Below are 22110 nucleotides of genomic sequence, written 5' to 3' on the forward strand. Positions count from 1 at the left end.
TACACCACTTATTAAATCATATTTAAGTTTGCAAAAGAGCAAATATGTTGATTTATAAAACTATTATAATAGCAGCGTTCTTAAACTCCACTGAAATATGAATGAAATACAAAAAAGTATTTGCAGAATGTTTTGTAAATAACATGGCATGACATGCATATATTCTAAGAACTTGTAAACTCCTATTAACCTGGTATATTTTTGATGGGCTTTCACATCACAGAAAAATACAAGTAGTCATAGTTCTATACATATGCACAAGAATAGCAAAATATTAATATATAATACATAACATATACATATTTATTACCATTATAAGCATTCGAGGTAGATAAATATATTATTGTTTACATCACTGCTGAAAGTCAGGATTAAACGCTGATTGTTTAGCATAAGCACCGCTGGTTGCTTCTTGGTATGATGGTAAATTTTGATTGGACATTACTGCAATGAAATGTATAATAAAGATATAAAAAAATAATATATTCATTTATAGAGTAACCAAGAAAAACAAGTATTTTTAATACTGACATCCCATGAAGTTATAAAAAAGCAAGCTATGACTATCATAACTAGTATAAAGTGTATAAGATCTGTTTGAAAAAATATTACAAAAAAATACTAATTAAATTGTTATAGTAAAAAATAAATTTTAGCTTTTGAGTTATCTTGGCTAATGTATTAAACATTAGGCCGACATATTTTTTATCAACCACATTAACATCTTTTTATCCAACCCTCATATATAAATTGTCATGTTGGTTGGAGCTCAAAATGAAGCATTTTCTTGTAATACACTTTTCAAAACGGATTTTACATAATACATGTAACATTAACATAATGAACTTTAAGTGACCATTTATTTATTTTGCTGTATGAATAATAAATAATAACATCAATGACTTAGGACAGTAATACTCGGATTTTCTTGTGCAATGAACTAGTAGTTTTATCTCAGTTCACTGATTTATAGCACATCAGAATGAAATCAGCACAAGAAAGCATCTGAATATGATCTTTGATATGGTACTTGAGTACTTTGATAAGCAGCCAATTGCATCTCAATAGCTTTGGCTTCCACGAAGAACACTTAACTATAGATCAAGTTTATTGCATTATTAGTGTTTTTGATATAACATTTAAAGAAAATAAATCTGCTAAGCAATATTCCTGGATGAAGTGTGGCACAAAGGAGTCAAATGTAAAATGATAAAACTTCTACCTACATCATATAGTTTGTTAGTCCTATATCTCAAATGTTAGTCAATCAAGATGATACATACACATCTCTAAGAAATATATCAAATGGAGTACTTCAAGGAAGTGTGTTAGTACCGATACTATTAATGCTGTTGTGACACGACAAATATCAACACATAAACTATCATAACTACCGATAACGATCAACTAAAAACTCGTATTATAATATCAGACGCTCTTTGTAATTCTTTATTATACCTGGTTTATGATTCATGGCATATGGACAACCGACTATATCGATGTTAAATCCTCCACCTTGAGCAGGTAATGGCATTACATTCTGGTGGATTGGATACGGTAATGAATTTTGCTCTGTGTTTGACACCGGCACAGCGTTCACTACAGTGGTGCCTAGTAAAAATAGTATTAATGATTCTTATTTAGAAGGCATATATAATTATGTACACTCACTTGTATATGTTGATAGATTTTCTTTCACTCCACAACAAAATGCTATGCATAACGATATAGCAAATAGCATGATGATTATTATTATAATCCACGAGGTAATGTGCATACTTTGATCTGAAATATAAAAGAAAAATGTTGATTATGTACAATTGCTTATTAATTGATTATTGTTCCATAAAATTTGCAAAACTGATGATTTGAAAGAAAACTCATAACCCCAAGTCATTTATAAAATTTTTAAATGAATCAACTGAAAATGGTAAATGGGAATATTTTCATAAAATTGCATTAAAACACTACTTTTGATAAAGTATTATTTAGAAGTTAGTACTAATTAATGTCAACAGCAATACATTAATATACTATGATTATATTTATTATCATTATTATTGATAACTGTAAATTATTCGATTATTATTTTCATAATTGTGAACAATGATCAAGATATTTACAATTGAACTTATAGTTTGTACGGTGGGCTGCTTTAGGTGGCCCATTTTTTATTGTATGCGTATTATACACACTAGTTTATAACGCATATTTTTAATATTAATTATTTTTATATTACATTTTTGCGATTATGATTATTTTGTTTTGTAGAAAAAATAGTAGTATGGCAACAAAGGATTATAAATAAAAAAATTACAAGAATAATAAAAATATTATATTTCATATACTATTAATTGCATTCTGAATATTTGCAATAGATTCTACATTATAATAGTATGCAGAAGCATTTATCATGAAAGTAATTCCAATTTTAACCATATACTTACACAAACATTGTTCTTATTGAGTTTCCATATTAATTATAACGTCAAATATAAGTATACTTTTTAATCTGAAAGCTTAATTATCAATAGTATTTTCATACTTTGTACACTAAATAATATTAAACATGCGATTGAAAGCGAGGTTTACAATAAGGTTTCATGTGAATTATAATATACTGGCTCATAAGGTTCGCCATGAATATAATCTACCCCTTAGGTATCTTTCAAGTATATCTGAATAATTTTTATAAATTTTGGAAGGCTTGGAATGTTTTGGTTAAATGAAATTATTTTCTTTCTGCAAATTAGTGTATATACAAGAAATTTAGAAAAGCTTAACATATCAATTAAATACAAAAAAGCAAACAAAAAAACCTCCACATATCAGTAACTTTACCAGCAGCAATTTGTGGTTTACTTCATCAAAGTGTTTTACCTAATTAATATGTAAAGCGCCTTTAAATTCCTAATAGAGTCGCTTGTTTTTATTGTATATCCTGATGGCTGTTTTATTATGATATTCTTGAAATGCTTTTCCTGAAAAATTCATTAATTTTGAGTTGTGACAGTCTTCATCTTAACCGTCTATATATATAAAACCATTACTGTTAAATTATTGCTATTTTTTAATATTTATAATTTACTTGTAAAATCGTATTCTCTGAATTTTCATATATTATTATCTCGCAAAAAAGCTCGACGATAGCAGAGAAGGATTTAAGAACAGTGCTGCCAGATGTAAATATTAAGGAATAATCAATACTAAAACTGTATACATGAATTTATTATTTTTACACATATGTATTTATGGTACGCATATTAGAATCATTTATTATATTTTTCATATTAACAATTATTCGAATATTATTTAATTTAATTTAATAACCGAGTGAGTTAATACAAAACACAGTTTTTTCTAAAAATTTATTAGAAAATAATGGAAACTTGCGGATACATTAATTGCCAATTTTTTTATTTAATTTTATCCCTCATATCAGAAAAAAACATTTGTAAATAATTTGGAGTCTGTTATTTCAAACTTATATGTTGTAATTGTAAATAAATAGCAGAGGCGTAGTAAGAAATTTTCTAGCAAATCTCCGCAATAGACGTCGCATCTGGTGGACGCTAATATGAATAAGTGTACAAGAAAGATATTTGTTTTAATGAATTTAAGTTAATTTACACATTTACTTTGAACGTTACCAAAATACACAAACATTATTTGAGTCAGTTTTTTTACCTCAGATTTTTATTTATTACTTTATAATTTACTTCAACATTCTTAGATTCACAATTATTATATGTATACTATTTTTCTCATTACTAGATCATGTAGGCAGAAAGTCACACTAAATGAGGTAGTAAGGAAATTATTGTTCTCTTTAGGCAGATTCCATAAATAATGTCACAGGTTTAAGGGTGGGGGAAGAAGGGAGGGGAGTAAGAAATTCATGAAAAACCTGACATAATTTATAAAAGCCGTCTTTTTTTATATTTTTATGTAAGGTTTCAATGTAAAAGCGAATTATTTTAAGAGATACGTGCATTTAAATAAATACTTTGTTCCACAAAATGATTTTTTTGTGCATTAAAATAATAAAAGATACGCATTAAATAAATATATCTACGTTTATATTAACAATCAATAGTATGAGCAGCATTCTATTTGTAATGTTTTGTAAAACGAATGATTTGTGTGAGCATTAAGTAAATACATATCAAGAAATATTTAATGATCAATTCAAACCTAACCCAAACAAATTAATCTGATGGAAGTTCAATAACTATAATTAGTTTTAGAACTTAGATTTGAGTTTGAACAGCAATTGGACGTTTCGCAATTGTTGCAGTGTAGTTATATTTTTAATAGTATTAATATAATTTTACTAATTAGGTCAGTTAAAATTTATCAAACAATTGATTTATAATTTCATTGTTCAATATCAACGAAACTGAATTTATTCACTGCGCGGATAATCCGGCACATGTACGTTCGGAACATTTTGGATTTAATAGTTAGGCTTACTATAATCCGGACACTTAAATTACAACATTAATATACCCACAAGGTCCTCTGTGTTCCCGCGACTCTAAATAATAGTCATAGTATGAATTTATTAATAACATTTAAATTTACAGCTTTCTTCTCAGAAAAAAAATTAAAAATATTACTCTATCAATGTATAATACTATAATGTGTTTTAAGGAGGGCACAGCTCGAAATCGTCTTATTTTGATTTTGTTTTGCATAAAATTTTACTTTTAGTATCTTTTATTTTGTTGGTGTTTATTACAACAGGATTATGACTACAAAAAATTAAGGTTTTATTATTTGCCGGACGGATGGTGATGGGTGACAATTAGATTAAGCCGCTGCAGTATTATTTATAGAAATATAATTTGTTTATATGTTACTAATACGAAAGTGAATAGTGTTACCAGAGTGCCGCCAAGTTTTATCCATAATAAAATAAACAGGTAATTATTTAATAAAAATAGAAAAATCTTTCATTTGTCATTTTATAATATACACATATATTGATAGGACATTGACAAGTATACTATAATACACTTGCTAAATAAATATATAATTTATAAATTACAGTACTCATATTTTATTCATTTATATATCATATTTGGGTGTTATGTTACACAACATAAATTTAGAAAAATATTAACCATAATCCAATAAGAAATTAATAGTTACTATTGAGATTCTTCAATTGAGTTCATTTTTATCACAGTTGTAAATAATTCACAGTTTTATACATCTATTAATAAACTGAGGTAGATATTTATATTACACAATTAAATAAATCTTCGGATAGATATATTTCAAATAATGATGGTTAAATTTTAAATATATAAATAAATTAAGTTCTTAGCATTTAAGGCATAAGCTGTAGAGCCTGGTTGGAAGTTTTTTAGTGTGATAATAATACATATAAAGTCAAATATGAAACAGAATTATGACATTGGATGAAAATAAGGGTTAAGAATATGGTATTAAATTTACATAACTTTTATAAATATTAAATAATATAACAATTAATTAAAATCTATACAACAATATTTTACAGCACACATATTGAAGGATAGATAAAATATTAACTATAATATGCAGGTAGTGCATTTGATTAAACAAAAACAGTCACCTAACCCTATTTTGTTAATTTATGTAAAGCGAATAAAGTTAAAGAACATTTAGATAAGGCAAATATGTGGGGTATTTAAAGTTAAATTACCAATGTTTTTATATTAGTTAAAATCAAGTAGCAAAAATATTTGCGTGTACTTCAGATAATTGATGGGATAACACATCCCAGATCAATTTATATATCCAATAAGATGGTTATAGGCATATCATAGTTTGGTTTAATCGTATTTGTTTCAACATATCATTATTAATACAAAAAATATATAAATACAGTTACACATATCATGATAATAATGCATATTATATTATTCAATATTTATTAATTTTCTTATTCCATTAAAAGTAAATCATTGAGGTCGACATGTTACAACATATTGTTGACATCATTAACGCAACTCTGAATTGTATGCTGTTTGTTTGGCATAAGCACCGACAGTTGCTTCTTCGTATGATGGTGGATTTTGATTTGTCATTTCTGTAATATAAGAAAAATAATATATAAAAAAAGAATAAAAGCTATAATAAAAGCCAAATTAAATCCAATTTAAACTCTTTTTATCAATGTATTACTTCAGGGTCATATCGCTGCTATAATGGAAATAGTATCTAAAGTTGATGCTACAGAAATTAAATGAGATATTTTAAAAATCTAACTTACCATGCCATTTAAATGACTATTTGATCTTGAAACAATAAATTTATAAAAAATCTTGAAATATATTTTAAGACTTCTCAGTATTTATATTCATTTAAAAATAGAGCTAATATTTTAAAATAAATACCTGGATAAGGTGCTGTTGGCGGATATAGTGGATAATCTGGTTCTGGCATGGAATCTAAATACATAAAAAAATAATTAATAAAAATTGTTTCTGTTTAAATCAATACAAATAAAGTGAAAAATACATTTTTTTAATACCTCGTTGAGATAACGGAGGTGCGATTACTATATTTGATGGATATCGTCCGATTATGCAACTATTATTAAATTCACTACTAATTGCATCTTGAGTTGGTAAAGGCATCATATTTGGACTAATTGGATACGGTGGTATATTTGGAAGTGGAGCGCCAATCACAGTAGTTCCTAACAAAGATAATTTACATAAATATTATCAAGGGTAAGCAATAAAATGTAACTGTTATAGCATACTTGTGTATGTCATTTGTTTCAATTTGTACAAGATAAGGCAAACCAGTAAAAGCACCATAGTAATAATTGTACCATATATTATTATGCGAAAAATGTTCATTTCCGAATCTAGGTCGATGTCCATTGTGTTTGTTTAAATCTGAAATATATTAATAACGCTATATACATTTTATCTTTATGGGGTGAGTAATGTATTTTAATTTTGATTTTGTTCAACAGTCTATATCTTAAATAAGAGGTCAGTAGTGGTATGGGTAGTTTTTACAACGGGTCAGTAATTTTAAATTTAATAGTTAGTTATATTTTTTTGAATGTTGGTATTTTAACAAATTAAGATAATATGTGTATTATGAAATAGTTCTTTCAAAATCTATAATGAAATATTTTTTATATAAATTAATATATGATCCTTCGAATAGTTCTATGAATTTAATATGCATGTAATGAAACATTAAATTATTTTTAGTATTTTCAGTGGGATGAGTAAATAGTTACATCTTTACTGGCTGTATATTATGAAGTTACTGATAATTTACTAACCATATATTAATTATTAATGTTTTGTTTCTAAGATATTTAAAATTTAATTTTTTTTCTTTAATACGCAAAAATAATTGTATTTTAGTACATACATTGGTAGTAGATTAAAAATATATAAATTTGTATGGCCTGTATAAATTTTTATTGATTTTGGTCAGTAATTTATTTAAGTTGTCAGTAGTAATTTTTGGCCAGTTGTCGAATAGTCAGTAATTATATTAAATAATCAGTAATATTGTTTACTTTTTTATAAAATGCTTTATTGTAATTATGCTAAGGTAGATAATCCATTACTGATTTTTTGTTATGGTTCTTTTAATAATTTTTCACAGCTGCATGTGGAATAAATAGAGCACAAATATACAACAAAATCGTTTATATTTAGATATATATTTATTTAAAAATATTAATGGCATTACATATTATATAAACGTAAACTATAATACATATTATATACATTACATAGTATATAAACGTAAAGTATAAAAAAAATAATAAGCAAAATAAAAAAAACAAATTTTCAAGCCAACAAAATAAATAATTAATTTTTATAACTATAAATGGCAGCTACTATAAAATAAAAGAACCAGTAAGTATGTCATATATAATCAGTAACTTTTTAATGAACGGTCAGTAAACATATTTTTATGGAGCCATTTAATTTTGTTTCTACTAACATTTCTTTTAAAAAACTGACATTCAGTCAAATTATTAGTAACCCATTTATTTTAAAACAACCCTTAATATAAAAAGAATCTTAGATAATTACTAATCATTTAATATAATTACTAGCAATTTAACTACTGAAAAATTATTTCAATTACTGACCATTTATTAAAATTACTGATCATTAAAAAAATTTAAATTATGTGTAAAATTAGTTTTTAAAAATAAATTGATGTACGAAAAATCGTATCATATTGAATGACCTTGTTGCGCAATACTTAACACAATATTATGAGAAAATAAATTGTAATATACAACTGTAGTTGGCAACATAAGAATTATATTGTACTTTCAAATATATTGGAATAATAGTTTTTTGTCATAGAATCACATTACGGTTAAAACATCGAAATCTACCTAGAAGCTCATTATCGCGCTGTCACGTTTGACAGCTTTGACGTCTATAGCCTGTGTTACCAGATGTAAATATTCATTAGAGATTCGCGCAAAGCATAAACGACGACCCCACCCATTTTATAAATTATCTGTAAGTAACATATTACCCATTATTCCAACCTAACCAACAATAAATCATGTTTGTGAAATTAATACACTTAAAAGCTGACTAAATCTGACAGATAGATCTTGCTTTTGAATTCACTGCCTTTTATAATTAGTTGCGTTTTATTATACAAATATTCAAGGTGCAGTTTGGACAAAAAAGTCAATCTCCGACTTTGCTTCTTTACAAATTAATCATAACTGTAATGCTACACAGGCCGCTTTTAGTACGTAAGTTTAGCCGAAAGAATAGCTGAGAAATAGTTCATCGGTTGGTAGAAGCAACTCGCCAAAGACGATTAAATAAAAAAAGTAAATTAAATACTAAAAATAAACTGCTCCTCTACAAATCGAGCATCCGACCAGTAATTTCATATGCCTCCATACATACTCAATCATAGAAAATATGCAAAAACGCTACAAACCTAACAAAACATCTCGTTACGAATGGCGACAAATGCTCATTGGTTTTCCGCAACTCGATTATCCACCGGGACTTAAAAATAGACACTCTACGGCCGGTTTCACATGTGCCGGATGAATTCGCCCGGCACCGGGCCGGCGCCGTGTAGTGGGGGTGGTGTTGTATGGGCTAGTACTGACCATTTCAGACGTGCCGGACGAATCCATCCGGCGCCGGCCCGACGCTGGCTGCCGGGATGTCGCTGGTCGCGCTCACTACAACTGTCCGGCGACGGGTACCGCGTTGAGTGTGGCGGGGGTAAAACTCAAACATGAACCGGGCCGTTGACAGTGATTGTGGTATCTTGTAATAAAATTATAAAATATTTTCCTCGTGTTTAGGCAATAGCGGAAGAAATACACCTCGAAATTTTAATTATATGAATATAATCTCTTTTAATTATCTTAGTAGAATACATACAAAAATAAAATCCTAACGCGAAATGCGTGGAAGGACTTATGTGAAGCCGTTAATCCTAAATGACTGGCATCAGTTGACGGGGTATAGGTCGGGTTGGGAAGAAACCGGCCAGAAACCGGCCAGAGACCGGCCACGTGTGAAAGCTTTGTAAACTGAATACTTCGATAAACTAAAAATCAAACATCGCGAAAAAAATAAAATGTCACTCGAATCGATTAATAAACAACTTATATAAAAACTATTAGTTAAATTCAAATGGCAATAATAACAAATGATTATTAAATAAATAATATTATATCATAAAACAAAAACAATGAATTTTTTTTTCTTTCCATAATAAAATAAAGGGGGAGGAAAATGAAGGAAGAAATGAAGAAAACGATAATCAGGTAAATGGCTTTATGCCAAGGAACTGAGAAGTAAAATATTAGTCACTGTACAATTATTTATATTTTATGGCATTTTTTATATTGCTTCTTCTAGTACTTGCTGGACCACATTGTAGAATTATCATTAGAGAATTTAATCTGACACGCACAACATAACTGTGACTCACATGAGAAGAGCATATCACGAATTACTTGTGCCAATCTTTAAAGAAGCCACCAGACATGCCACTCGATACACCAGCTAAGACTCGTAGTACTTCCAAGACCTGCTTCAACTGGACTGCCTGATATTGACATCTACATTATTCTATACGTGGTAAATTATATATATTTTTTTGCCTCAAAAATAAAGGGCACAAATAAGAATTATGTGTCATCAGAAATTAACTATTGATACAAATTTGCCTGGCACTCGTTTTATGGCAAAAATTTCGAGAACCGTTCATGATATCAACTTCTTCAGAAATTCCTTTAATATATATTCTGTATTAATAAGCACAATGTCTCGAATGTTTCTTTGTATTTTTATCGGTCAATAATGTGCTAGGTCGCCTTTTTCTCTTGTCGTCTTTGACGTATTTACTGCTCTTTTGAAAATGTATGAACTATTCATAAACGTACTTCAAGATGTGCACCATTTCTAAACAAACAATCTAAAACAAAACCTTTATTCCAAAATGCGCGATAAAATGTGTCGTCAATACTCTGTTTTCAAACACAAACTACGCGTCCAATATGGCACATACAGTAGTGCCAGCAAGAGTAACCGAATAAATCGTTATTTTATATATTTATATCACACCTCGTGATAAAATATATAAAATAATAAATTATCAGAATTTATTCAAATTTTGTTGTTTAGCGTTTTTTTATTATTATATTTTACAATATATTATAATAAAATATCTATGCATTTTTATGAGATTTATTAACGTTAGTTATAGTGCCGAAGAAACATAATTCGCACATAAACCGTTGGATCGTACTTTAACAAAAAAAAAATGGTCAGCTTCAGATATCACTGAGGATACATATAGCGTGCATCTCAAAATTGCATTTTTCCAAGTCTAACTACTATTGCCAGATTTATCGTATCTTATCAAATCAAATCGTGACGACTAAAAAAAATTACACGATTAGTTCGCTTATTTTGCGTTTTTATTATATAATATATTAATTTATTTAAAAGAAATATTAATATATCGTTTGCTCATTTTTATTTTTGTGTGTGCCATTTTCTACCCAATTATCTAAGCTTTATATCGTTTTGTGGATTGACTAGCTTTGAAATATATCCATGCTCTATATATTTTAAAAGTAACGTAACAACTAAATAAAAGTCTTTTACGTGGTTGAGTTTGATTGGTCCATGTTGAAAACTGAAAATAATGCGAATCACAAAAATAAGATTCTCGACGTACAAGTTTCATAACAATCGAAAGATAAAATCGCAAAACAGTGACAGGAAGACTTCAATGACATTGATGTTCGCGTGACAATTTTGTAAGCACAGGTAAACCGATTAAGAGCAATTTTAGTAAATCATAAAAGTCGCAGTGAAGCCTAAGAATGATTTAGTGTATATCTCGGCATTGTCCTGGCATCATGTTTGAAATAATATATTTGTATATATATTTATTTGGCGTACTTTGTATTAATTCATGTAAGTAACGATACTTTCCATTGATGTGATATTGTAAGCATTTTAATAATTAGTTTGATATATTCCAGCATTTGCATTGAGGGTCGTGTCTAAATTAGATTTTGACGATGCATTTTTGGAAAGCAATCAAACTGGCGAAAATCAATATTCAGAAAATATTCATACTTCTGACATGATTGTGCTGAAAAAAAGATCAGAACCTTCAGATTTGTATGCGGATTCGGAAATAGTGTGTAATGGTAATAAATGTGTAGTGACCTTCAAAGATGAAGATGGCGCTTTTGATAATGATAAAAAAGTTGCTAATATTCATCTGAAAATAGTTGCAAATCAAGAATCTAAAGATGAGAGTGCAAAAATGGTGGCAGATGAGAGTGATGAAAATGATGAAGATGTGCCTGTTGTCAAAGGATACGTTGGCGTAGATCCTAAAGATATAAAAGCTGAAAATCATAAATCTGATTTTGTTAGAACTGATGATATAGCCATTCCATCGATTACTCTGGAACCCCCTAAATTAGAACCGAAAAACTGGTATGAATACTTTGACATGAAATCGAAATCTGAAGGTCATACCACAATGAGACCAACTACGCAAAGTTATCATCATTATAATATAGGCAATGGAAATCATGGGATTCCTCCTGGGTGGTCTTCTGGTTGGAAGCCTATAGCTGGACCTCGTTTTCCCAACGATTATTTCCATCATAACGTTCGAGGGAGAGAAGGTGGTTTTGTGGATTTAAATCCACAGTTTATCACCTATTGCAGATGCACCAGGAAACCTGTTTATGTTGCAAAGCCCACTTATAGACCGTACACTCATTCTTGGCTAATGAGCGAAACGACCACCAAGAACCCTCTTGATGGGAAATTAATGCCACCGTTTGCTTCAAGATCACCCTGAGATGGGTACAAAAAGTGCTGGTTTTTATATATTGTTTATAATGTTTTTTGCTAATATTATTATCATGTTAATGTATCTAATTTAATTTTAATTATTTATTTTTGATCGCTTCGATTAAGGACTTAAAATAATAATTAACGCATTTTTGGGTTTTTGTCTCGACGTTGTTCACTCTGCATCTTCTCCGTGATCCATATCTTTTTTAATTGATATCTAATGCATTTTATGTTTAAAATAAATCTTTTGCTATGAACTATTTTTTATCATTTTTATTTTAAATAACCATTGTATTATATTTTAATAAAAACATTTTCCTCATCTACTGATTGTGACTCGAATGCCTAAGCATACAAATTTTCTTGGAAGAAGAATAGGTGAGTAGTTCCATTTACGATTTGTTGCTATGATATGTGGAAAGAAAATTCATCAAGAATATTAATTTTGTAATAATTGCTAAATAGCACTAATTAAAAAATATTGTTACTACCATTTTTTTCAAAATCGCTATCGACGGGAATTGAACTTTGAAGTTCTTGTACAATATTTTTCCACTGCGATATTTTGTACTGTAAGGGATTTAAGTGAAAGCTACAAGAACAAAGGTTTACTTTACCCAAATATAACATTAGTAAAATCGGAGTTTCGGAACACCCAAGAATTTTAAACAAAGATTTTGGAAAGCCACCAATTACCATTAACCACCATAATATAAAAAAATTCAAGCCCTTCTTTCATAAGCTTCGATACATACATCTGCAAAAATAATCATGACCTCGAATAAGCATTATTATACATATCTTTTGTAATTATTAGACGATCGCCCATGAATGACTACGATGTATCAAAGGCAGGAGTAAGCCTTCTATAAAACATGTATAAAAAAGTGCCACTTGCTCACTTCACCAGTCCTGCCGAGAGAGGTAACAAATTCCCGTGGCCCGTTCTCCTTGAGGGGCCCAACTTTAGAAAAAATCATTGCAAGAATATATTTATAAAAAAAGTAAAAACGATATTCAAGGTCGCTGACAGGCAAATTTTATGGCGTAGCATTGCGGAAAGCCCTCATACATTTTAAAAAGCTACCGATTCCCATGCGGAGTGGTTTCTTCTTTTCTGAATATTATTGTAGTTTCAAAGCAAAGATAAAGCTGATTTTTTATTCTAATACTTCCGAACTCTATAAAAAGCTTTCAAGAAAGCATGCATATTTCAAACAGCTGGCAGGGACTTATTCTTTTTATGCAGTAGTTATAAAATATTTAAATTATTTTTTTTAACAAAAAACATTCTAAAATTCTCGAGAAATGAGAATTTTCGATTTAGCATTTTTCTCAAGAAATTCTCGAGAAATAATTTTCAAGAGGAAACACTACATTCATACATATATATTACTAACCACACTCGGGTAAGCACGGCAAGTGATTTTTAAAGTATTTTGTCTATTTAATATATTACTTTTAATAACTACATTAACTGTAAGGCCGGTTTCACACGTGCCGGATGGATTAACCCGGCACCGGGCCGGCGCCGTGTAGTGGGGATGGTGTTGTATGGGCTAGTACTTACCATTTCAGACGTGCCGGACGAATCCATCCGGCGCCGGCCCGACGCTGCCCATACAACACCACCCTCACTACACGCCGCCAGCCCGGTGCCGGGCAAATCCATCCGGCACGTGTGAAACCGACCTAAGACTGTGTGAGCTATACTACTTTTAAATAAGCTTAATATGGATTATATTAGTTATCCAACATTTTTTTAAGTGCTACGATGTTAGTTATTTTATAATATTCATTGCTCACTGATATTGTTAATTTATTCTCTATTTTTGCTTCTATGAATGTTTTTTGTTATAAACCTTGAAAATGTACACAGTATACGCAGAACATGTTTATAATACGTTTATTTTAATGATATAAAAACAAAGCATCATTAAACAAAGATAAAGACGTTATTTTTATATTTATATACATATGATCCATAGTTAATTAATATTATAATGCCAAATAAAACATTTTACATTTTCTATAAAAATCCATTTTAATCATTTCGAAAAATGTAAATATATTCTACAATTTATCACATGAAAATATATTTATTATTTATATAAAAAACACTACGATAATAATATCATGTTATAAAAAAATACAAAATTTAATTCTTGACTCTGTAAGTCGTCACTTTTCCATTGTCGTTGATGGTGGTAACTGCTTCTTTACGATTCGTCTTGTGACCGTTGACGTCTGAGGAACTTGCAAAAGATGCTGAAGAAACGCCGAATGAGCCCCCGCCTGGTTGTGGACCTTCGCTCTGGAACCGCGTGTTTATGTTGGGATTGGACTAAAAATTAAAATATTTAAATAAAAATATAATATAATAATTCCTGATAATTTTAACTATTTTTAACTAACATGATTTTCTGGATAAGTTCCAGCTGTTTGGTGACCTCCTCCAGGACCATAATGAGCACTAGATGCAGCTCCATTGAAATTTGAGCCATTAGGCTCGTATTTGTTTGCTGTAGATTGAAAAGCATTTTGTGCCGCTTCAAAAGCGGCTTGTTGATAGGCGAAGTTTTTAGAGAAAGCCCTGAAATTTTATAAAATAATTAATAACAATAAGACACATGTGTTAGATAATTCAATAAGATTACCCTTCGCCAGGTTTATCTAAAAAGTTTACTGAAACAGTAGAAGAAGTCATAGAATGCGGTTTGTTTTGTCTAGAAGCACTGTCATGCGTGTTTAAGAAATATTAAACCAACACCATAAAAGAAGTTGTTAATTTTGATTATGATTACTCACGTTGCTAAATTGTCATTTAAGAGTTTGAAGTAGTTCTGGAAGAAGTTGTTGAAGTCCGTTGGGCCTTGGAATGGCGGTAAGTTCACGAATGGAAATTGAGGTGCATATCCAGAAGAATCTCCGTGGGATCCAGAAGAAGCTCCAGCGAAGGATCCTGAGGAAGATCCTGGATGTCCAGATTGCGGTGACTCGTCACCTCCAAATCTATTGTAAACTGCCGGACCATTATCCGGCTTGTGGAAGGTTCCTCCATAATTTTGACCGTTTATTGAGCCTGCATAGGAACCGACGGAACCTCTTCTATAGCGAACTAAAATGAAAAAGTTTTATTAGAATAAAATTGCTAGCTTGAAGTATCAAACACGTCACACTATATATGCTTGCCCGTTACTATAAGATGAGGTCATAATGTTCGTTAAGATTTTTTACATAAACAAGCGTGATTTTTATATTAAAATAAACCAGATGATTATAAAAATACATGGCATTATATAGTATAGAACAATGGTATTATAAAAACGACGTAGGTTTAAATGCACATGAGCCCCAAATATATGGTATTCCACAGTTTCTGTGAGATTACTATTTATAATAATAATTAATCAGCTAGTTCACATTTGAATAAAACAAGTCTATATTGCAATTTTGTATTATTAAATTCTGTTCAGAAATCACAGTCATTAGGCAAAATTAACAAAAGTATTTGATTGGTCTGCTTTTGTCGAATAATCCCGTTATACACTTACACAGTGCATCTTGGAGAATACCGATACTTTTGACCGATCAATGCATTGCTTCAGATTATTTTTTATTGTTGTATCATGTTTTCTAAAAATATCATGCATTTTTTATTTTTTAGTATATTGTTGTATATGTATATGATCAACATCGTATAAAAGCAAATTAACTAAATTCTCAGAATACGGAGCGAGGCAGAGGAAAACCGCAAATTGAATATGGAGATGATAGAAGAAGATGGGCGATTTACACCTTGAACATTGTATAAAAAACTTGATCTGGGGATTTTTGTATACCTCAGCGGTTCGCTAGTTGTTTATAAACAAGTTTTAACAGGGTGTTCAAAAAGGACAAACAAAATAATAATATGTGACATAAAAGCGGCATAGAAATCGTTACTTATTTATTATAACATTATTTTATGACCTTGTCTACGTCTATTTGTCAAAATAAAAATCGCAAACGCAAGGTGATTGTTTATAAATATGCGATAGTCGTATTTTATGAAGGCGTTTAGTTCAATTGATAAACCGAAATTGATCGACGACAAACGTTATTGCTGCTTATTGTGTTTGCTATAAATACTAATTTAAGATAACGTCATATTGAATATGACATATTCTTCAATAACAATGACGAATGGCTACTAGGACATTTGCAAATGTTAGATGAAGTAGGGGTAATATTGGATTTTTTAGATAGTTTGTCTAAGTGGTGATTATTACTCAATTATAAACTAAGGTGTTTTAATCCACAAATGATATAGGTATATAAACAGACTATATAGTGTAAATTAACTTATAACCCTATTTAATATAATATATATTAAAGATAGAAAAATGTCAAAGCAAAATAAGTACAGATAGGATTAATTCACGTTTGGTGTTATATGGTATAACACTAACAATTTATTAAAAACCACTGCTTTCAAATTTAAATATTTTTTTATTTAAATACAGATTGATCTAAGTTGTATAGAGCAGTGCTCTTCTACCTTTTTACATCCGCGGCTCAGCGAAAATGGGAAAAATATTTCGCGCACCAGCGTCAACCAAAAATAAAAACCAATGTTGGATAGAATATTATTTATTTAATCTAATACTATTAAATTACGATTTTTGTTAGTGCGACATCTGCTGCTGCTTTTTTGCAAGCAAATATAATATAATTTCTTGCGGACCGGTGCCGGTCCACTAGGTTGAAGACCACTGGTTAAGAGTACATATTGTCACCTTTGTTTCTTTTTTTTGTTAATATCTGAGCAATCAGCATTAACAATTAATCGTGCAACGAGATTATTATGACTTTCATGGTAAGTAATACAATAGCTTAGTAAGGAAAGCAACTATTAGGGATAAATAACCGTGAAATGAGATTTTTTATTATAATGTTTCGTTGGTGAGCTGTTGGTTAATTAATAACTAATTAAAAATTTAATCGTTGATCTCATATTGGGTTTATTAAAAATAAAAATAAAAATTGTGATTGTTAAATAAAAAATAACGTGAAAGTTCTTTGAAATAAAAATGTAATATTTGTAGTGCTATTATATTTTATATTTTATTAAAAAAAAATTTAAAATTTATTTGCTAAATTTTTACATTTTTGTGATTTTTATGTTTTAATAAAATAATATCAATAATATAAAACTTTTTTATTTACATACATATATTGTTATTAATGTAATATTCAATCTAATTAAAATATAAATAAAAAATAAAATATTTTAGTTTAATTTTAAATCTGTTTCAATTAGCAGTTTAAATCTTTAAATTTACTTTGATTAAATATAAATTTATTTTTGAATATCTATATTTATATAACACTTCTTCAAATTAAGCATTCGTTTTTGAGAAATTAAATACAAGCTAATTTAAAGATGATCCGATATTTTTTTATATATATATACATTTATCATATGAAGTGAGATAAAATATTCGTAAAAAGCATTAAATATTTTTTTTAATACTAAAAAAGATATATTTGACAAGGTCAAGTTTAAGCAAATTTTGATTAGGGGTCGTTAGTAGTTTTATATGTGACTAGATTAGATATCATTTTAATAAATTACCTTGTGCTGAAGTTTGTGAAATGGCAACAAGGATCAGCAGAGCTGTGGTAGTGGCGTAGAGTGTCATGTCGTCTCAGAGATAAGTGGTGTACGCGACTGGTTCCAGCTGGGGTCCGTTAGACGCAATAGTGATGGCCGAAGGTCAGGGTCGAGCCGGTGTGGCCCGCCTGGGCCAACTGAGTACTCTGAGCTAGACCGGATTGACCCTGGCCTTATATGCGAAGTCAAATCTACGGGAGAGAGATCTGATGTTGTCAATATAGAAAGCAATATAGATTTATGTAAAATAGGAATGGACGCAGAACAACACATTGAAGTTAACCCAAAGCGGTATTGTATGTATTTGAATTTAGTTGAAAGAAACATATATTATGGATACCCAGATGAAAGGACATCTTTTTAATGAAAAGTATTTTTCCAATAACAAATTTATTATAAAATAACCTCCATCGACGAATATAACCTTCTTCCGTCGATAAGGCAACTTTTTAATCCCACATTTGTAAAAATTGACTGGCTATGAGTTTAAATATTCAGAAAGAAATGTTTTTTTAATATTTTATCTAAACAAATATTCAGTAGAATAATGAAATAATTTATTTTCTCTACTACATATTATATATCAAAGACTATGTATCTGGCTCATAAATGAGCAGTATTTTCGTCAGCCTTTTGTATAATATTTTATACGTATGACTATATTGTTTACTTCATTACAGTTAATTGACCACTCACAAGTCACGAATCGACTTTAAAAAAACCAATGTTACAATGTAGGGTGGATATTATGAACGAATATAAATGATAAAACATGTGTTACTATGTGCGCCTCATATTATAATACATTCCAAGAACAACTGGAGCTTAGGAAAGTCGCAATTGAGGATAATAAAAAAAATGATCATAATACGGAAAATCAAACAAAAAAAGTAAATGCTTAAATAACAATAAAAAACCGCAGTGTTTTCGAACGTTAAAAATATGGATAAAAAATATATTATCATTTGATACAAAAAATATAATATATTATACAAAGTTATACTAAAACGAGTTGTTGATGTGGCGTAGACCATCCAGTTTTCCCTGTTATAAATCTTGCGATTTTTTTATTTGTTAATTAATTTTTATTTATGTATAATCATCAAAAGAATTTGATTTTTAAAAACAACGTTCTATTGTAGAACGACGTATCCTATGAATATAAAACAATGGATGCTTTGCATATGGTTTCCATTTTCTTCATGTTTTTTTGATGTGAGATAAAATGGTAATTGAGGATATGCAATGTAAACATCCGGATGATTTTTTTTGAGCTGAGCAATTAAACCAGAACATTATAGAGAATTTGTGAAAAAAGATTGTGCTTCTTTATTTAATAAAAAAAAGAAGCACTCATATTGTGTAATAATCTATGTAATAAATCTATGAACATATTAAAAAAAAATATTAAGATATTAGAAAAACGTATCTAAATGAAAAGTATAATATAACAACAAACGCATGTAGAATTAAATAAATTTATAAAAACATTTAATAATGTCGATAAAAAAACTTTAGCTGACATCTATGACATATTGCTATAATATAAATGAAAAATTAATTAAATGGTTTGTATCTAATATACATACATATATATGTATATATAGAATATATAATGCATACATAGTAGACACTATGCGTGCATAAAATACGAATCAAGATTAGTAAAAAATGTTTTATAAAAAAATATTTATTTTAATAATATTTTTTTGTTATAATTTATTTTTAAAATATATGCTTTATTGTATTTAATTTTATTTACCATTTTAAAATAGTGTTAATGTATTTAAAATAGTGCTTGAACAGTAATAATCAATTGATATATTTTTAGATTAAACTATACTCCTGATCTTTGATGAAACATTTAGCTTTTGTACGTTTTTCATCTACCATGAAAAATTATTGCCACATAAAAAAAAATTGATTTGATTTCAACATACATTTATTGGTAAAACCCATCTACATTTCGCACGCTATTAAAACTTATTGACTAGATTATAAAATATTGTTTTGGCATTCTCCAATAATTGCTATTTGATGTTTTTTTATATTTACTTTTAATAATAGTAAATAAGCCGTCGCTTCCGGACGCGTATAAATTTAAATTAAGCATTCTAAATTCAAATCTCTACTCTGTAAATCGTGTCGCTTTGTATGAACGGTGTATAATAATACACGTAAACAAAAGAAATATATTTAATTATAATAATAAATAATAATAAAAATAAAAATTGAATTTGCTTCGTTGCTTTCCGAGGCGCCGGTAATGCGTTCTGTTGTTTCGACGAAAAATAAGCATTCAAATATAAAACAAAATGGCCGACATTACCTTGACAACAGTTTTAAATAATTATTATTTGATAATAAAATTTTGTTACGCGACAATAATTTTCATTAATTCGTCATTTGACTGAATATAAATAATCGGATTGCAAATTAACTTGGTGTGTTATAAGTATGAAAATTAAATATGTACATAATGTGTTGAGGATTACAAAAACAATCATAAAACAATCTTCGTAATGAAATCTTCAAATTTTGAATTCCCATCGCCAGGCTCCGAGGCCGAAAAGTGAGTTTTTCCTTTTATATTACATAAACATTATCATTGTTTCTGATTTAATGCACATATTCATTAGATTTGAGGAATTGAAAATAAACCAGGTACGTTTTAAACGTTAAAGTGTAATATATCCTTAGTATGTATGAGGATTGAAAGTTAATGTCGATTAAATCGGCGCTGTCACAGTGGGAACGCTATATATATATATATATATATATATATATATATATATATATATATATATATATATATATATATATATATATATATATATATATATATATATATATATATATATATATATATATATATATATATATATATATATATATATATATATATATATATATATATATATATATATATATATATATCAGCTAGCGGACAGTTTATAAATTAATTCCGATGTGTCAAAATATGTATACGTCATGGTTTTTATTCAATTTTTGTTCTGTGCCATCATTCCTTTTTCGGAATAGCCAAATTAAAGATATTCACTTACATCAAACTTATGTAGTTTGTTCTTTATAAAAAGATAATACTTGCTGACAGTGACTTCAACATGAGAAGATTCACTCTTTGTTTATATACACCAATTTTACGCTGTAGCCATATAGGTCAGCAAATTGTTCCATCATTGCTTCTGAAAAATAATTAAAAACAATAAGACCTTATCAAGAGTTAAACATTGAACATATTATTACTACTAATAAAATCCATAAATTAAATTTAAACAACAACCGTAGAACAAAATTAACGGAAGTTATCGTAGAGTATTAAACACGTAGATTGGCATCACTTCTTAAACTGATAAGTTGTACGTCTTTTTTTAATAGTTTGCCATGCGTAAATGTTATTAGATCTCTCATTGCTTCTGAAACTGAGAAAGGAATTTAGTTGGCTCATAATCTACGTTTTCATACTTAAGAACTTAAGTAAATTTACTTAACAATTTTCACATACATTCTAAATTTACGTTGCAAATGCATATGCAACCGAAACAACTTAAATATTCATTGTTCATCACATGTCATTGAATGATGTCACGTCAGCAAAATTAAACCCCATTAAAAAGATTATTATATATTTACATACCGTATTGTGTTGCGAAAGTATCTAATAGTCCTTTGAAGAGGCACAATGGTACAGAGGAATTAATAACACAATACGCATGGGCGTTGTTTCACCTTAAGCTACATTACGCGATTCTTCAGTACTATGATTTTGAACACGCATTAATTAAAAAAACATGCTTCATATACAGCAATTTAATAAGTTGTGTTTTTTGTCTTAATTATAAAAAACAAGTTATTGACGCGTAAGAAAATAAAGATTTTTGCAAACAAACTTGCTAACTAGCTCTTACGTAATATTTACATATCGTTTGCTCACGTTCAATATTTTTTCGACTGTCAGAAGTTGTATTAGGTTGTTCAATAAGTAATGTCGTTTTTTGATAAAATATTATGGAATGAAAAGTAATAAATGGTAAATTTTTTTCGAGTATGCTATTTAAAATATAAAAGTTT

The 22110-nt window shown here is 28.7% G+C and overlaps 2 protein-coding genes across 4 annotated transcripts; both read right to left on the reverse strand.

The window, feature by feature from the left end:
- Positions 1 to 4953: 4953 nt before the first annotated feature.
- Positions 4954 to 8442, reverse strand: LOC148235829 (uncharacterized). Of its 2 annotated transcripts, none has more exons than XM_088184761.1 (5): positions 8381 to 8442; positions 6758 to 6896; positions 6524 to 6691; positions 6387 to 6440; positions 4954 to 6079 (listed from the first exon to the last, which is right to left on the reverse strand). In XM_088184761.1, the coding sequence occupies exons 2-5, from the start codon at positions 6879 to 6881 to the stop codon at positions 5991 to 5993; spliced, it is 435 nt and encodes a 144-aa protein (XP_088040887.1). In that variant the 5' UTR covers positions 6882 to 6896; positions 8381 to 8442; the 3' UTR covers positions 4954 to 5990. The 2 variants fall into 2 exon arrangements, with proteins under 2 accessions (XP_088040887.1, XP_088040888.1); XM_088184762.1 differs by having other exon boundaries at positions 8360 to 8423.
- A 5945-nt stretch (positions 8443 to 14387) lies between these two features.
- LOC148235830 (uncharacterized) lies at positions 14388 to 18168 on the reverse strand. 2 transcript variants are annotated; one of them, XM_088184622.1, is made up of 5 exons: positions 17980 to 18168; positions 15171 to 15480; positions 15020 to 15097; positions 14778 to 14955; positions 14388 to 14706 (listed from the first exon to the last, which is right to left on the reverse strand). In XM_088184622.1, the coding sequence occupies exons 1-5, from the start codon at positions 18044 to 18046 to the stop codon at positions 14521 to 14523; spliced, it is 819 nt and encodes a 272-aa protein (XP_088040748.1). In that variant the 5' UTR covers positions 18047 to 18168; the 3' UTR covers positions 14388 to 14520. The 2 variants fall into 2 exon arrangements, with proteins under 2 accessions (XP_088040748.1, XP_088040749.1); XM_088184623.1 differs by lacking the exon at positions 15020 to 15097 and having other exon boundaries at positions 17980 to 18166.
- Between the last annotated feature and the right edge of the window lie 3942 nt (positions 18169 to 22110).

The sequence above is a fragment of the Plectrocnemia conspersa genome, unplaced genomic scaffold, assembly GCF_051122295.1.
Source record: "Plectrocnemia conspersa isolate PC_06_02 unplaced genomic scaffold, ASM5112229v1 ptg000004l, whole genome shotgun sequence".
In the NCBI taxonomy this organism is placed as follows: domain Eukaryota; kingdom Metazoa; phylum Arthropoda; class Insecta; order Trichoptera; family Polycentropodidae; genus Plectrocnemia; species Plectrocnemia conspersa.